A 17067-nucleotide genomic window follows, 5' to 3' on the forward strand; every position below is an offset into this window, starting at 1 on the left:
CCACATGCCAGTTTGTGAGGAATAATGCAGGGTTGTGGAAAGTATGTATTCTCTTCATTAGAATTCCAGTATAATTATTTTAGACAGTTTTACCACAGTGTATTAGGTTTTTGAGCACAACACTAAGACAGTTTTTGGTTTTGAGCAGGCTAGAATATAAATTGTGGATTTCAACCCTTTTGACTTAAAAATGAGAAACAAAATAACAAAGAAATTTTCTTGTTCTGGAAAAGTACTTGCAACTGTTCTTTGCTATTGTTTTCATTCAACAACAACAACCACCCACTCCAAAACAGAATGAGGTGAGTAATTGGATGCAGATTGAACCCATTCGGTTTGTATCCTTGGAAAATTAAATGAGAGCTGGCATTGCAACATTCAGCTGAAGACACTGTTTCATTGCCTTGTATAGTTTTGCAAAATACAGTATTGATTCCCAGGGCCTGAGAACACCTGTCCAGGGTCTGATGGCAAAGACAAGAGATCGTCTGAAGGAGCTCTCAGCTGGTCCCTCATCCTCTGGAATATCAATGATAGTGATGGTATCAGGGAAAAACCTCTGCCCACCCAGGCAGGCTTGGGTCAGAGCCCTGTCTGTGGATCACAGCAGAAATCCTGTGTCCTGGGGAGGATATTGAGGCAGACCTCAGCCACCCCTTGCCTTCTGAGGTGCCTTTTCTCAATATAAATGTTGCTAAGTGTTTGCCATCTGGATTTGACCATGCAGTATCTCAGCTTCACAGTGTCAATACTGGGTCCTGAGGGTAGCAGATAGGATGGCAAATCAATATTCCTCAGGGGCTAAGGCTAAATGTGGGGAAGATCTAAGGAATTAAGGAATTCACAGCAGTAAGTGAAAGTCAATATAAGCCATGTTCTTAGTGGGGACTGTGGAGAAGAGGGAAACAGACTGTTCAGATTACAAAAGGCAACCTTGCGAGGGACACCAGCTTCAAAAAATGAAATGGATTAAAAATTAGGCGAACTTTAACAATGAGGATAGGCAAACATTGAAGTGGAGGCTGTGGGGTCTCCGTCCTTGAAGTCATGAGCTCCCATGTAGAGCCTGAAGAACATCCCTATCCTGACTGCAGCTGCTCTAAGAAAAACTTCAGAGACACCACAGTACAAAAGGGCAGAACTGCTTTTGGCCCAGCTCAAACTGCTGCTGATGAAATACCCTCTGGAATATTTTGCAAAGGTTACCTTATGGTGAAGAGTCCTGCTTCTCCCAGGGAGAGTGTGTGGAGTCATGCTGAAACTGGCTTAATGTGGTTGAGACCCCCACAACCCTCATCTGCTGCTGTCCTCTGTTTTTGACTGCTCTGTGCACAGCTTGTCTCACAGCCAGTGCCTTCCTCATATCCTCTCCTCCCCTTGGCTGCCATTCGAATGCTGGAGACTTGAGTAATTTGGTTCTTTCTATTTGTGACATTAAAAATGAAGCCACATGCATCTTTGCACAGGATTTTGGAAATGTCATACGGCTTGCTGAAACCTGTCCAGAACTGAGAGCAATGATGTCCCAAGATCTAGCTTCAGTTTTATTTGCTGCAGAGATTTTTGTGTGTTACAGCATGTCCCTGGGTGGGGTTTCAGTGTAGAAAGTAGTGTTAAAAAGGATTGACTGTGTTACAAGGCTGCTATTAGAGTAAACAAGTCGAAGGATTTAAAAGTTTGCAGAAGTCAGAATAACGTTAATTTAATACCTAGGAAAGACAGATAGGTCATGTCTGCACTTCACATAATTCTCCCTAATACAGGAACTCTGTTGTCTTCCTGTGATGGGAAATAACATAATTTGTACTTTTTCATGAAAAGCAGCAGAAGGAACTAATTTTCACAGAGAGACAGACATGAGGCAGTCCCAAACTGTGGGCACAGTGGTGCATCCTGCATCTCTTCCATGCACCTTGACTGGTGCTCCTCCTTCTTTATACGTGTGGAATTGCAGCTGAAATTAAACTGAATTCCACACACCCCAGTGTTCACTGGAAGTGTGAAAAAAATACAAAAATAGTGTTTTCACGTTTGTCACGAGTGAATGAGTGAGTGAGTGAGTGAGTGAGTGAGTGAGTGAGTGAGTGAGGAGGCAGGAGAGCTATGAGTGTCACCAAAACTGCAGGAAAACAAAAACCCTGCAACAGCATTTTTAGTGCTAGAGAATCAAGGCATTACTTTATTTCTGGCCAGGATGTTGTTCTGCCTAGGATGTGCAACAGAAATAATTTCATCTCATGTAGGCTGAGTGTACAGAGAAAATCATTCCATGCCACACGTATTTTATGAGATTTTTCACAAACTTTTTACAGTCAAAACCCATAGATATTCATTGGTTTAATGTTCATTGGTTTCAAGTTACGTAGCTCTTAGTATTTGGTTTCCTGTTCCTTACAGATATTTTCACCTCTGGTGCTAATTAGGTCCTTATTCTTCTCTCTCCTTTTCCAGACCGGGGTGTTGTTTGGAGTTGATGGTCTGTTAACGGCCTTTGATGGCCGCTGCTGGCTGTTACCTTTGGTGTATCTTCTGTTCTGCCCCCAGTCTGTTGAGATTTTAAGATGAGATTTAGGCCAGCAGACCTTGATGTGGTGGAACAGTGCCCTGAAGGAAAGGAAAGAAACCCTAATCCCGTTCCCCTGCGTCAAAGGTGAACATATGTTGGACTAGATGATACCAAAGTTCTATTCCAACCTAGTTCATTCTGGGATTCTGTGAAAACTGACTAAAGTTATAAAATAATAAAAAAATATAATTAGGATATTTTCCAACATGAGGTATAGCCTCTGCAGCAGCAGTGGGACAACGAGGAGGCAGTCAGGGCAGATCCCACTGGAGAAGTGAGGGGAGCAGCTGGAGTTGCAGTGAATCTGTAGTAGGTTTTCAAAGGGAAGAAAGCAGAGGTGAGACTGGGGCAGCGTGACTGGAGCACGGGAGGAACCAGATTGTGGCACTCCACATGCACAGGAGTTTGGAGAAATATGACTAAGGAGAAATATTTTGGCTACTGGAGAAGTAAACAAAAGCATGGCAGGGGAATGAAGAAGGGATGCAGTCCTCAGCTTTGCATTTGAACTCAGGTACAAGGCCAATGTCCTGTAGTGAGAAAAACTGATAAAAGGAACAAAGGGGGTTAAAAACTGGGTCCTCCGTGCCTGTCAGCACCATCAATAATTATTCTTCTAAATGTAATACAACTCAAGTCGGCTCCTCAACCTTGCCCCACTGCACAATTACCACAGGAGAGCAGCTCCAATATGCCACTGTTCTGCAACCTCTTCTTGGTTGTACCACAGTTACATATACATTCCTGGATAGTTTATTTTAATTCATCCTCACAGAAACAGGTCTTCTTGATGTTCACGTATTTTTTTTTTTTCTAACAAAGGTGTGCAAATGATCCTTTGTGTGAGCTTATCAGAAAGTGCTACAGGAAAAAAAAAAAAGATCCCTCCTTTTAAAAGCAATAGTTCCGTTATTTTGTTGATTAAATTGATAATTACATTTACGAACTGTCACTAATCTGTACAGGAGTTCAGGGAATATCAGGTGCTAATGCTGTGCTGAGAACTTGAAAGGGGAAGATGAGACATTTCACTGTCTGAAAATGTCAGCTGAAGGACTATCATGGATAAAAGACTGTTGAAGAGGAAAATGGACAGATAATTTTATCATCTGCTGGGTCAGGATGAGGCAGGAAATAAGTAAAGTGTGTGCAGCAAAGGACTTTGAGAGCTGAACATTGAGGGGCAAGTATTTGGTGACACTGACAGTAATGGGAAGGCAGGGAAAATTGAAGAAGTTTTCTCACTGGAGAGGTTGAAATCAGCAGAGGAAAAATGCTTGCTGGGTAGGTGCTTAAAATTCATACTGGGGCTTTGGGTCATTCTTGTATTTTTACCTGGTAGTAATAGGAAATGCAATGTGAGCAAGAGTTCTCAAGCAATATGTCCTCATTGTAGATGAGCTGCTACTTTATTCAAGAAACCAAGAAGAAAAACACATTCAGGACACTACCTTTGCAATTCAGTGCAATTCTCCTGACATTTATACTGTCTAATTAAGCCAGTATGATACAGAAGTTAATTAACATTGCATTGTTCTCCCAAACGGAAATAAAAACAGTTTGCTTGCTCTTTTCTTTTTCAACCCATATTTAGATACAGAGTCTATATTTAGATGTCAGCTATAGAACTGATTTGTAACCATTCCTGGAGTGCTGATTCTGTTTTGGCAGGAGCTGAGGTACTCAGCAGTGCTGGTGATTGATTCTGGGAGGCCAGCTGGACAACTTGGCTGGATGTGGACCCTGCTCATGCAGCATCATCATCAGGGTTTAAATCACAAGAATCAGTGGAGTTACTTGATTTCAGAAATACCTGGGGAAAAAAACAAAAAACAAAAGTTCTTTGAGAGCTATTCAGACCACATTCAGCTGCACACAGACACATTAGCTTTCAGAATCAGGTGTCCAGTTGCCCATTGAATTTTTAGGAAACAGCAAGGGTGGCTTTCTAGAGAGCCCATATTAACCATTTTAGAAAATAAATTTCAGCAGCTAAATTAAGTGTCAGAGATGACATGACAGGAATGGTCCAGTTATATTGAATCACTTCATATCTCCACACAAACACAGCTTTATTGCCATATGCCTAAACTCTGCATTAAACCAAAGGCAGTATTCATTTTAAAAAATCAAATTTTGAACTGTTATGCTGTAGGAAATGTGGGATAATTCTGCTTAAATCAGTGGAATAGAACTGAACAGATTTACAGCCTGACAAAATTTACTCCTAAATCCAAGTGGAACTAATCTATGCACATGGGAGTTGCTAGGAGTATGCCAGACAGCTAGATTTATAGAAACAAAGATGGGAATTGAAGCAGGAAAACACTCTGTTAACATCTGATGTAAAGGAACTTTAAAGATGGATGTATAGTTACAGGATGACCATTAGTATGTTTTATGCCTAAGTCTCTCATATTTGAAAAGTTTAGGATATTTTAAAGTCGAGTAGCCCCTGTGTTCATAGCGTAGAATTCCCTCAGGGTGTGAATCGCTCTCAGTGTGTATGTACAGCCCCGAGCAGACAGAGAGCCAAAGCAGTAATTCAAACTTCTGAACACTGTAATAATTCAAATAATAAACGGGTTGAAACAGAGTGTCACTTTCAAACTGCTTTAGTGCAGATGGTTTTTTTCTTAATTCCCAGCCCCATCGTTAGTGAGCTGAGCTTATTGAACTGCTTGCCAATTCTGTTAAGAGCAGATGGAGTGAAACAGGATAAAGGCAATATTTCGGTGCAGCTCCCATGCATCAGCTCCCTTCCAGATGCCATTATTGACATGCATTTTACAGCTCCACAGCTCTTGCCATCAGCGGGTAGAATTATAAAGAGGTTGAGCATACTTGGTTTGAATGTCAATAATCAATAAGGACACTCATCTGGCTTAATAAGGATAAACTGTTGCCCTTGAAACAGCACACCATTCCAACAGTCAGAGTGAACTAAGGTGACTTCCTTGACATTTATACTAGCTCCCGGTGTCTGTGCCACCCTGTGTGTACATACACAAACATTTCTGTTATGTATTTTTCTGACTGTTCCCTAACACTATGGATTCTCTTGTGTATGTCCTGGAATAATGTATTAAATTAATAATCTTGAGTGCTTCCCCTTAAAAGCTCATTTCTTCCACATCAGGCAGGCTTTTTTTTATTTTAAAGACTTTAATTACAAACTCTGTCTTTCTAAAAGGGTCCCAGTTTCCCTTTCTAAAGCCTGCTGACAGAACATGATAGGTGATATTTTCACAGGCTCCTGCTGTGTGTGGACCATCATTGCCTCTAAAGCCTGTGATTAAATTCTGCCCAGCTTTAGTGAGGGTAGATAGGCCTCAGTGCAACAGAACTAAATTAGTTTTAAATGCTTAAGAAATGATCCTACTCCTATGGGAAGCAGCTATTACATTTATAGAAAGCATGAATATTCATACAAAAATATGTAATACATAAGCACAGCTAACATCATGATCAGTGGAGACTTCATTTTTGTTAATAGAACATTTAGTCAAATATTGTTCTTTCTCACATTGTTTTAAAAACAACAATTCTTGGTTGTTACCAACATTTCTGGTCTATTATTGCCAACAGTTTTTGGCTGGCTTCTTGGCCATCCAGCTATCAGTGTTTGAGACATACACATTACCCTCATCTTCTGGGAATTGAGAGCTCAAAAAGGATCTCACTTTGAACTCTTATTTTGAGGGTCACAAGAGAGTGGACTTTAGTTATGGTAATCTTCCACCCTTGGCAAAATTCAAGTTTGGTAGCTTTTTTTGAAAATTCAACAACAAAAATATTCTTTCACTTGGGTTATTATTCAGACAAGAAAAATAAGTTTCCAAGGCTGTTAGTGAAAAAAACAAATGCTTGTTAAACAGCAGAGTTTCTGGGAAAACAGTGTTTCTGATATGCTCAGCTGGGGCTTAGTCCAGGTGCAGCTTATCAAGGCCAAGACTTAATGAGCATTTCTCAGCTCTGCAGCCAGGGGAGGGATGCACTGCCATAATCCTCCCTGTGAGTTAAGTCAGCTTCTCTGGGTCTCTGCACCACTGAGTGCAGTAATGATCCCACTCCAGGGTGGGAGCTGGGTGTGTGCCAGTCATGCTGAGCCCCACAGTGCAAGTGCAATGTCCCCAAAACACAGGGCTGTGTAGCACTGTCTGTGGGCTGGAACTAGAAATCCATGTTTTAATGTTTGCTCATGTAATTTTTAACCTTTTGTTTCTTTCCCTTTCCTTGGCAGATTTTTATTGGTGAGATATCCATGTATTTCATAAAGTCAACCCGAGAAACCCTCATTATTCAAGAGAAAACTATTTTGACTGGAGAGTGCTGTTACCTGAACCCACTGCTTCGCAGAATAATACGTTTTATAGGTAAGCATCCTGTGCACTGCAAGCTTGGACCCTGCTTGCACCAAACCAGGACAAAACACCCTGACAAAGTACATCACAAAATTAATTAAGCTGTGAAATCTTTGCAGGCATCTTCCACCTTAGAGGGATAGTCCCCTCAGGATTTCCAAGGTAACTTTCAAAATTTGCCATATCATGCTGGCTGGAGCGGGTTTAGATCATATTCTGCTGAGCTTAATGCTTTTTTGAGACCCTTAAAGAAAGGTTTTACCAATCAAATCCTTATGTGAATAAATCCATCATTGCTAGTTTATGCGAGCTACCCATTTTAGTTACAAATTTGTCCTCACCAGCTCATCTATCTGGCGGCACTTTTCAGCTCTAATTTTAGCATCCATAGCTCTGCCACATAATGTTCAGCTGAGCACAGCATAAAATAGCCCAGAGCTCACTTCAAAATAATATTATTTCCATTTTATTTGCTTTTTCTTAGAGCTTTCATTGAGTTAATTGCTGAGAAATGAAGTTCTGTCATTAAACCATTAGGAGGTTGCTTTTTATGGTGCTTGCAAACTGCTTTACCTTCTTCACACTGTTTATGAGTCCCAAGTTCATGTGTGGGATGGGATGTCTGGCTGATGGCATGGGCCAGTGCCTCCTCAGATGGCTCCCCACTGGCCAAGAGGGGCTTTGCCATCACAGCACTGCCCTCCTTGTGCTCTCTCAGAAGTGAAGCACCCTCACTGCCTCTTACAGAGAGTTGAGCCCCAGTTAATGGTCTGACTTAGAGCAAGAAGCGGGGGGAAAAGATACTTCCAGCTGGAAATATATGGAAGGCACTTCTTCCCTGTCACTGCTGAATTTCTGAGCTTTACCTGGAATGAAAATGTCTGCTGTGGCTCTGGCAGGTATTGTATTGCTTCCATGGAGCACATCCCTGGCTGTAAGCAGGGGTACTTCCTCAGAGCACAGAGTTGAAGGTACTAGCATAATTATCATCATAAAACGTATGCTGCAAAGCAGAAGAACCATGGTTTTCCTTCTCCTTCAGCTCTCTCTGTACCTTCTGCTTTGTGCATGGAAGGTAGGAAGTGAAATGTGCCTTCTGCCACCATGGTGGTGGAAACAAACCACCTGTGTTTTGTTACTTGGGCCTGGTCTGCATGCTGCTAGCGGGAACAGAAAAACACCGGAATGCAGTTAAAAGTAAAACACCCCTGAATTTCACATAGCCTGTGGGATATATTGATGGACAGCAAGCTGCCAATAAAAGAGAAGCAGGGTACCAGTGTCCACTAGGCTACTCAGGGTTTTTTGACTGTTCCAGCACATTTGGCATGTTGCAAAGTCCCAATCAAACACTTTTGCCTGTGGGGTCAACACTAGAAGTCCTTAGATCATGGAGGCTAAGTTTGTGCTCAGTATATTTTCTTACAGTTAGCTTTATTCTTAAACATTCATGTTGTTGTTTCTCTTCTGGTGGAAGAGAAGGGGATAGCAATGATACAGTGGACTCTCAGAGAGTAGTAGGACATAAACCATGCTAGGGAAATGAATCTTGGCTTTGCAGCTGTGTTTGTTTTCCTGAGAAAAATGAGATTAATATTATTAGAAAAGGCTTGAAGTCTTTGCCTTGTCTTAAACTACACTGTGTGCTTTTCTTCTGAAGCCTTTTCCCTGCCTCTGCAGTGAAATGAGAGAAGTAGAATTTGTTGGATGAAATAATTTATGAAAGGAACTGAAAATAACTGCATGGTTTTCATTTTGCATTTCACCTGTGTTTTGAAAACATGGCAAGGACTGAGCAGCTGTACCCTGTGCCTGGATGATCCAGGGAAGTTACCTCCATACAGCTGCCCACTATAAAATGAAGCTTCCCAGGTGCTTGGCTGTGCAAAGACAACTAGGTTGCTTGTACATGGATTTCTCTGTATGTGCCTACTCTTGATAAACTTTAGGGCCAGAAGTTACAGAGCTGATTAACAAGTTCTGATTACGTTCTCATGCAAGTAAGTTCTCTTCCCTAGCAAGCAGTCTGGCTTGTTGAAAAAAAAGATTGCTGCCAATTTAGTTTTGTTGCCAAAATATTTGAGCAAGTCTTAATGAGTACCTGCAAAAAGCAGTTACTTAACTCCTTGGAAAATTGCCTTATAAGGCATTACAGTTTATATTATTCAAAAGGATGAGAAAAATCCTGCAATGTGTCTAGGTTCTCATGTGTCAGGAAAAATGAACACTACTGAATGGCCCTGCAATGCACATCATGGAGAACTTTTGAGAGTTGCTGGTCCCAAATTTTAGGAGTGCAAGGAGGCTTCCCCCCCCCCGCCCCACCCCCAACTCTGTAATGGAAGTTGCTGGGAAGAGATGGGATTTTAAGAACTGTAGCCTAAATGTGCTTTCCACAAAACAAGTAGAAAACTGTAGATACTTCACTGAGCGTTCATTTACATTATGCAAGGAAAGAGATGCAAAAAGGGAAACTATAAGCTGTCTTTTGGTCCTGTGAAATACAAGGACTCTTGTAATGCAATCTCTGTTGGATCTTCTGGTTGCTAGACTTGAGCTTTTCTGCTCTTACTTTACCTTCATGGATACAGAATTAAGGACTTTTTTTCACTTTGAAAGTGGAGCAAAACAAAAAACCTACAGCTCTTCTGGAATGCTAACAAAGCCCCATGTTTCTTCTCTGTTTTTTTCCTATCTTGTTTACTGTGCCCTCTGTTGATTCTCTCCTTGTTTTCCACAAGGTCTCAGCACACGTCTGTTTCTAAGAGCCTTCCCTCCTGAGTTTAGTTGAGACTCTGAATGTTGAGCTTTGTATTAAATCTCTCCCTGATTATTTGTCTGCATGAAGCAGAGCCACAAGTTTTTCTTGCTTCCTGCCCCAGACATGAATCCTTCCTGCTGACTGACATTTGCTTTTGTGGCAAAAGACTGCTTCTCACCTTGCTGGAATGTATATCAAGTCCTGTATTGCAGCCTAGATTGGTGAAACCTGCTACGTTCCCTATATTTAGAGAAACTCTTTCTTTATCAGTGAAAAAAAGCTGCCTTAGCTTGGAAACATCAGACTTTGATGTATGCTTCAAATTTTTTTCCATCTTCCTCTTTATCTTTTACAGCTGCTTTCACAGACCTTTTTTTTAAGGTTTTGAGGTCAAACTAGTGATGTGCAATTGCTTCAGAATAGTTTTTTCTAATATATTGCTGCTGCACTGCTTTACTTCAGGCACATCCTCTCTCTCCTCCCTCCTCTCCCACCCTTCCCAGCAGCTCTGTCATCAATTTCTGATGCCAAAACTTGCTATTTATGTGCTGAACCTTTGAGAAAATAATTGGTAAGGGTGGCTGTTTCCTGGGCCTCTGCCTCTTCGCCCTGTCTCCCAACTTGAGCATACACAGCCTTTTGTATATTTATTCAATCTGTCTTGAAATTTCACATTCAGCACTTTGTTAACATCACTGCACCTTGCATTTGCTTCTGTGTTCTACTTAATCCTTTGTATTTCAAACTGAGATTATAAAATATTTTAGTGAATGATTTCAGTCAAGGTTTTAGTTGTTTTATGTACAGCTGCTATCATACCCCTGGGATCAGGGATTCAGACCTCCCTGACCCAGTCTGACAGGGTGACTATGGTGTGTATTGTGTTGCATTTCATTATGTTAGGTTTCTAATCCATGTGATTAAGTTGTCTGCCTGCAAAGCCCTGATAACATGCAAGTAGCCCCTTTATAGTCCAGATATCTAGAAATTCAGCACGCTTCACCAGCTTGTTACCAGTGACTTTTACTTCAGATGCGCATAATTTGCTGTTAACAAATAGTGCAGATCAGCTTCTGTTGACAACTTAATCTAAAGCATGGTGACACTTCACAGTGGGCAGCTAAATAATTAAATTAGGGCTTTATTTCATCAAATTAAGATTTTAGTTCAGCAAATAAAGGTTTACAAGATTTATACACACATTGAGTTTATTGTAATAGAATAGATATACCCCAGAGCTCTGATGTCAATTCCCTGAGCAGCTGCACAAGACAGCTTACCTGACCTTGTCCTTCTGTCTGCCTTGCATCTGAAGTTCACTGTGAAACAGTGCATGTTCTGTTATTAACTGGCTCTCTTTCCACTGGGCTCGAGCTGTATTTGGGGGTATTGCCCCAAACCTAAACTGCTGCAGCAGTTCGAACTACTGTAGATGTTATCACTGAAGACTCTGTTCCATGAGGAACAGGTTACTGTGCTGGGGACACATTAGCCTATAGTGTTCTCTTTGGTGCTAGGCTCTGAGCTGGCAGCTGCCACCATGAAAACTGGTGGTTGTGAAAGCAGTGAGGAAGGAAGATACCCTGTACATCTGTCAGGAGGAGTCTTGAGCCTCCAGAGGACTTTTGCACTGGGAACTGAATTTCTTCTGGCATGGTCAGACTCAGGAAGTAGTAGATTCCTCAGGAGGGAGTAATGAGCTTTATGGGGTTTTCAGTAGAAGATCATAGCCAGTCTTAAAATGAGGTTATGAGTACTCAGAAGTTTGATTTTGAGCCTGTTCCTGATGCCATGGCAACAGGACAATAAATTCCCCTGCAACCCTCATCTCTCCTGTTGTAAAATGGATTAATGATTACAGGTGTTTTTTAAAACACCCTTTAAGATCAAATGAAGGGTGGTTTAGCAGAGTCTGAGTCACAGGACTACAAACGTATGGCTTTATTGGATGCACAGGATTCTTATAGCAAAACATTCAAAAATGGGCTGAGGATCAGCATTCCCATAGAGCCCTGAGTCCTTCCAGGGACACTCTCCGATGAAACTCTAATCTTCCCTGAGAAACAGAGGGGTGGGAAAGGGGTTAGGCGCATATGAGTGTGCGTGTGAAATATGAAATATTTACGAGCAAGTTACGTTAAGAGTGACAAATTCAGATAATTGGGACGGAGAGGAGTGCCTAAATAAATATCCTTGGTAAAAAACATGATATGTTACTGAGGAGCTGAGCTTCTGATGTCTCATGAACCGTTCAGTGCATTGTTTCTTTTGTCACTTTATTTAATGGTTTCATGATTTTTCCTTAATAAAGCCTTCTACTTCCTGATTCTCATTTCTACCCACTGGCTTCTCACTTGTCTCTTCTCAATGTCTTCTCAGCTGTTCTTCTACAAGTCCCAAGGGGGGTTTTGTTGAGTTTTGTTGTGGTGATGATTTGGTCATTTTTTTCAAATCAGTGGCATTTTAAATGCCTCTAATAGCGAGATTTTCCATGGAGATAACAAGCAGCTGCAGTGACTGATGTTACATAGATTCAGGGTGGAAGAAGAGAGCTTGAACATGAATTGCAGGGAGGACAGAAGGTTCTACTGAGGCTACAGTGAGTGAGAAGAGCTGGATTCTTCGTCAGGGTAGATGCCTCTGTTAGAAAAAGCCATAGAGCTGGAGGTGGTAACACTGATGAACTGCCACAGAAGGAGCTTGATAGGAGATAGAACATGAGAGTAGAATGTGGGTCAGAGCCCAGAAGTCAGGGGTTCATTAAAGACTTTCTGACAGTTATTTAGAGGGATGTGTAAGTGGAGAAATTAAAAATGAAGCATTCAAAAATGAAGCTGCTAAATACTTACACTTTTCTGCCAAGGCAACTGTTAGTTCAGGTGAGATGACGCAGGAAAGTCAAGCTTCACTTTGTCCATCCTCTGCATTTTTTAACAGGACTTTCCTTGTTTGTTCTTTTTTTTTTTTTTTTTTTTTTTTTGGCTTGAACATTTAATTTGTCTAAGGTTTTTCTCACTGTAGGTAAAGATATGTTAAAATCTGATCTCTGTTTCCTTGGACTCTGGTGCAGCTGATAGAGTAGCAGGGAGTACAGCCCTCTTATATCTGGTCTAAGCTAGTATCTCTCCCAGTTACATTCTGCTTATTGTCTTGTCTTCTAGGCACCTCTTTCTGGCTGCTCCTGAGACACAAGCACAGCTGTGTCTCAGTACAATGAGAAGAAGTCAGGAGACCTTTCCAGACATAGCTTCTGCCTCTTCTTTAAGGTCTCTGCAGCCAGACTATGTGACATGAGTGGCTGAGGGGAAAGATTGGCTTTATGTAATTGCAATTAACCTTCATCCTTTCTACTAGTGAGCAGCTGTAGATCTGCTTCCCATGTGGCTTGCACTGTTCCCATCTTTCCTCAGCATATGCCAAGCTCTGCCCTACAGTTCCTCTCCACTTTTTATGGCCCAGAGTGAGCACACTGAAACAAAGCACTTGCTGCTGAGCAGGATGACACCACCTCCCATTACACCTGAGTGTCAAAGTCTGGAAGAGGCATGTCTTCTCCCATTCTTTCTCTCTGACATTATATCACAGACATGAGCTGTATGACCCTGAAGAGCTGGGGCTAGTTGCCCTTCCCATTAAGCCTTTTAGAGCCATGTGTCTGCCTCTAAAAAGCTGGCAGTCATATCACTGTGTTTTTGTGCTCTGGTCAGTTAGTTTAGCTGCTGTAGGTCATTGAACAAATCCATTGAACAGATGGATTCCTGAGGTACAAAAACCATCAGGGGACTGTCCAGCACTGCCCAGGCAGGCTGGCATTACAGCCTTTAAATCAATTACAGCCAGCCCTTGCTCCAAGTCTCCAGAGATGTGAGGTGTAATCAGCCTGCGAGGGTCACATCCTTGCCAGCCAGACTCATTGCTGCACATAGCTGTGATTTTCACAGAGCACAGCTTGGCAGAACTGTGAAAGAGGAACTGCAGTAGATAAAGTGCACCACAGTCAGAATGTGACAAAGGTTTCAGCCATGGCTTGCCCTGCTCTTCTCCAGATTAGTGCAGGCCTTGGCAGCTGCATTTGTGCCACCACTTTCTGTGCTACCAAATATTAAGAAAATGCAAGTGTTAAAATTTCTTTTCTTAATGGAGAGAAGTACCTTTGTATATATGCACTTCCTAGAGATTGAAATAGTTTTGTTTAGGTCATGACCTTTTCCTGAAATATCTTGGTTCTTGGCTTGTACCTGCACAATAAAGAGCATGAGCCAGACTGCCTGACACTTAAAATTCCTCTAATTATTGTAAAGGCTGGTTAATAATCCTCCCTGCACTCCCTGTAATTTGCACAACACATCAGAAAGCTGCTATTTAAAGCAAGCTGTGCCAAAAAAAAAAAATTAAAATTTTAACAGAGTGCTGTATATAAAACAAGATTCCTCACTGTCATAACTTCTGCTGTTTCACCAGGCTGAAAAGATACCCTTCTGCCTTTTTCCTTTGAACTTGCTTATGCATTGACTAATGTAGGTGAGAAGTTCCTGATGGCTGTGGAAAACCATGGATTTGAAATATTATCAGAGGGATAAAGGAAATAAAGAAGCAGTCTCTGTGCTTTTCTTTTAAACACACTTAGCAAGATAAATGGGAGGAAAACTGTCACATCATTGAAAAGACAGGGGCCAGTCCTGCAGCCTAAAACCAGAGGAAAGCACCCTCCTTCTTTGGCCACCACCAGCTTTTAAAATCCATTATCACATACCAGTTCATTAATAATAAATAAAAATAAACATACATGAAGGATAGTAATACATTCAGCCTCCAGAATAATCTTACTGTGTGATGCTCCTTGCTGACCTTGGGGAAGGATGGTGAGGAGGAACAGCTCTGCAGCCCTGCAGCCCCTCCAGGCTGTTTCCCAAGGGAATTGCTCTTCCCATCAGTACCGCAGCAAGGGATCTGTGCCACAGTGACACCAAACCATCTCTCTAACCCACTGGCACAGGCAAACCCCACTCAACATTTGTACAACATATTTAGTTATAGTTTTATTTTCTGTTACTGCCTGTACTTGCTGCATTATCTTGAGTCCCTCATATTTTTTTTGTGTCTCATACTAGAACAGCCTTTTAATCTGTTTTTTTTTAATTCAGTATAAATAAGCATTGAAGATGTAACAATCATGGTGGTGCCAGCTCTTAAGATATTATCACAGCTTTCCTGAGATGATTTCCCTCAAGCTCCAGCTCTTGGTCATGTTTAAATACATAACAATCTCAGATAATTTATAATTTAATGACATTTACTTACAGAGCTACAGAAGGGAGAAAGCAAAACTGCATGACCCTCAGTATTCCTACATCAGAAGCCAGTATTCATTTGTTCTGTGTTTTTGTGATGCTTTAATCAACCTTAGTAATGAGAAGGGGAAGAGGAGAGCTGATTTAATCTTTCAGAACATTTAGGTTTGGTAATTTTGCAAACTTGCTGTTCTGTACCTTTGGTATGTAGCCATTACATGCATCTGAAAGATCCTCAAATGTTCATAGCAGCTGTAGCAGGTATTGATAACACTCAAGGGGAGTCAGTGAAGGATGTGACATCTGCAGTATTGGTCAAGAGATACTTCACAACACTGGAAAAGTTCCTGCATTCAAGTGAATACTTCATCTTACAGGATTGTGGTTATGTGCTCCTGGTGACATGAGCTGAATTGCAGCTGTCTTCCAGAGCAAAACATTGGGTTGCTTCCAAAAGTACACACCAAGTATTGCTAGGTCAGGATTGTAAATTTTCAACATCAAGGTGGCAAATAGTCAAAATCCAAAAGGTACTTAATCCTAGGTAGTAATGTTAGATAAGAGAAGTATTGTGTCTCAGCACTACACTGCTCTTTCAGGTTCAGAGATCCCCTTTTTTTTTTTTGTCACAGATTTGCTGTAAGTATTTGATACTACTCTCATTATGTCTCTCCCTCTCAGGTATAGCGACATTTTCTAAACCTGTTTGAATAATCACTCTTTTTAACCTTTCCTCACAGGAGTGTTTGCATTTGGACTTTTTGCCACTGACATCTTTGTAAATGCTGGCCAGGTTGTGACTGGGAACTTGGCTCCCTACTTCCTGACTGTGTGCAAACCCAACTACACTGGAAACGACTGTCGGGCCCACCACCAGTTCATAAACAACGGCAACATCTGCACAGGGGATGTGGAGGTGATTGAAAAGGCCAGGAGATCCTTTCCATCCAAACATGCTGCTTTGAGCATCTACTCAGCTTTATATGCCACGGTGAGTGCCAGTGATGACTGCTGACTTGCATGAGAGGTTTCTGTATTTTCTAGATGGGGCATTTTTCTTACAATGGATTTTTGGAGAAAAAGAGGGTTGTTTTGGGGGCAGCTTTTTTCTTTATCAGAAAGGGAAGATCCCCTTCTCTCTCCATTTTACCAATCCTTGTATAAGCAAATGAAATGCTCATTTATTTCGAGGCACTGCATGTGGAGGCATGAGGTCTTAAACTAGTCTTCACTGCTGATTTTCTCATTCAATTTTCTCTTTTCCCTGCCCCTGCCTCATGAGCATTAAAATGAAGCTGATCCTTAAACAGCTTCTGGGTCACTACATTTGTTCACATGCCATGTGTTGTTGAATATTTAAAATTTAAATTGTGCCCTTTCAACAGAGGTCTGAACTTAAGCTGAATTTTGCTTCCCTTGTTTAGGACCTGAACTCACATTGCAAACAGGGTTCTAATAAAAGTCAGTGCCAGAATTTTGTTGTTATCACAGAGAAATGCACCCCAGCTGACAGACTGACAAGGTGACACTGCCCTTCAGACAGGAACGAAATTATGAAGTCTGATGAAACAGATCAACTGCTCCTTTGTGTTCTTGGCTAAAGTTCCTGCAATTTTTAAAACCTGATCCAAGAATCTTACTAACAAAGCAGAAAACCTTGGTGGTTTTGCCATAAAGATCCAAGGACTTACCTGGCTCTGTTGTCAAAATGCATTAACCTAGCTCTTTTCTCTCCCTATAGCTTGACTTGGAGTAGTGTCAGAGTCTGTCTGTTGGTTAAAAGTATGCAAGAAAAGCCTTAAAGTTATTAACTGAGTATTTTGCCTGGTACTCATGGTAGCAGATAAATGAAACACCACATTATTACTTCTAAAGAGTCCACCCACTGCTGTGTCAATATCCATCTGTTTGCACTGAATGTTGTGTGAATAATGATGGAGAAATAAATTGTAACTCCTTTGATCGGTATTTGCTGGGAAATGTTTGGAAAGCCTGGCACATTTTGTGCACATTACTTCTGAACAATGTGCAACCCTGTGTGAAATACAGCCCACAATATATTCTACATGGTTGTAGCAGCTGTTT

General features: G+C 41.3%; 1 protein-coding gene across 2 annotated transcripts in view; it reads left to right on the forward strand.

The window, feature by feature from the left end:
* Positions 1–17067, forward strand: part of PLPPR1 (phospholipid phosphatase related 1) — a 119574-nt gene that overhangs the window by 92801 nt on the left and 9706 nt on the right. For both annotated transcript variants that reach the window (XM_053932278.1, XM_053932277.1), the window contains exons 4-5: positions 6810–6942; positions 15723–15973. In XM_053932278.1, the coding sequence (XP_053788253.1) occupies positions 6810–6942; positions 15723–15973 (384 nt within the window). The remainder of the gene's footprint in view (positions 1–6809; positions 6943–15722; positions 15974–17067) is intronic.

Source organism: Vidua chalybeata, chromosome Z, assembly GCF_026979565.1.
Source record: "Vidua chalybeata isolate OUT-0048 chromosome Z, bVidCha1 merged haplotype, whole genome shotgun sequence".
NCBI classification, from domain to species: Eukaryota; Metazoa; Chordata; class Aves; order Passeriformes; family Viduidae; genus Vidua; species Vidua chalybeata.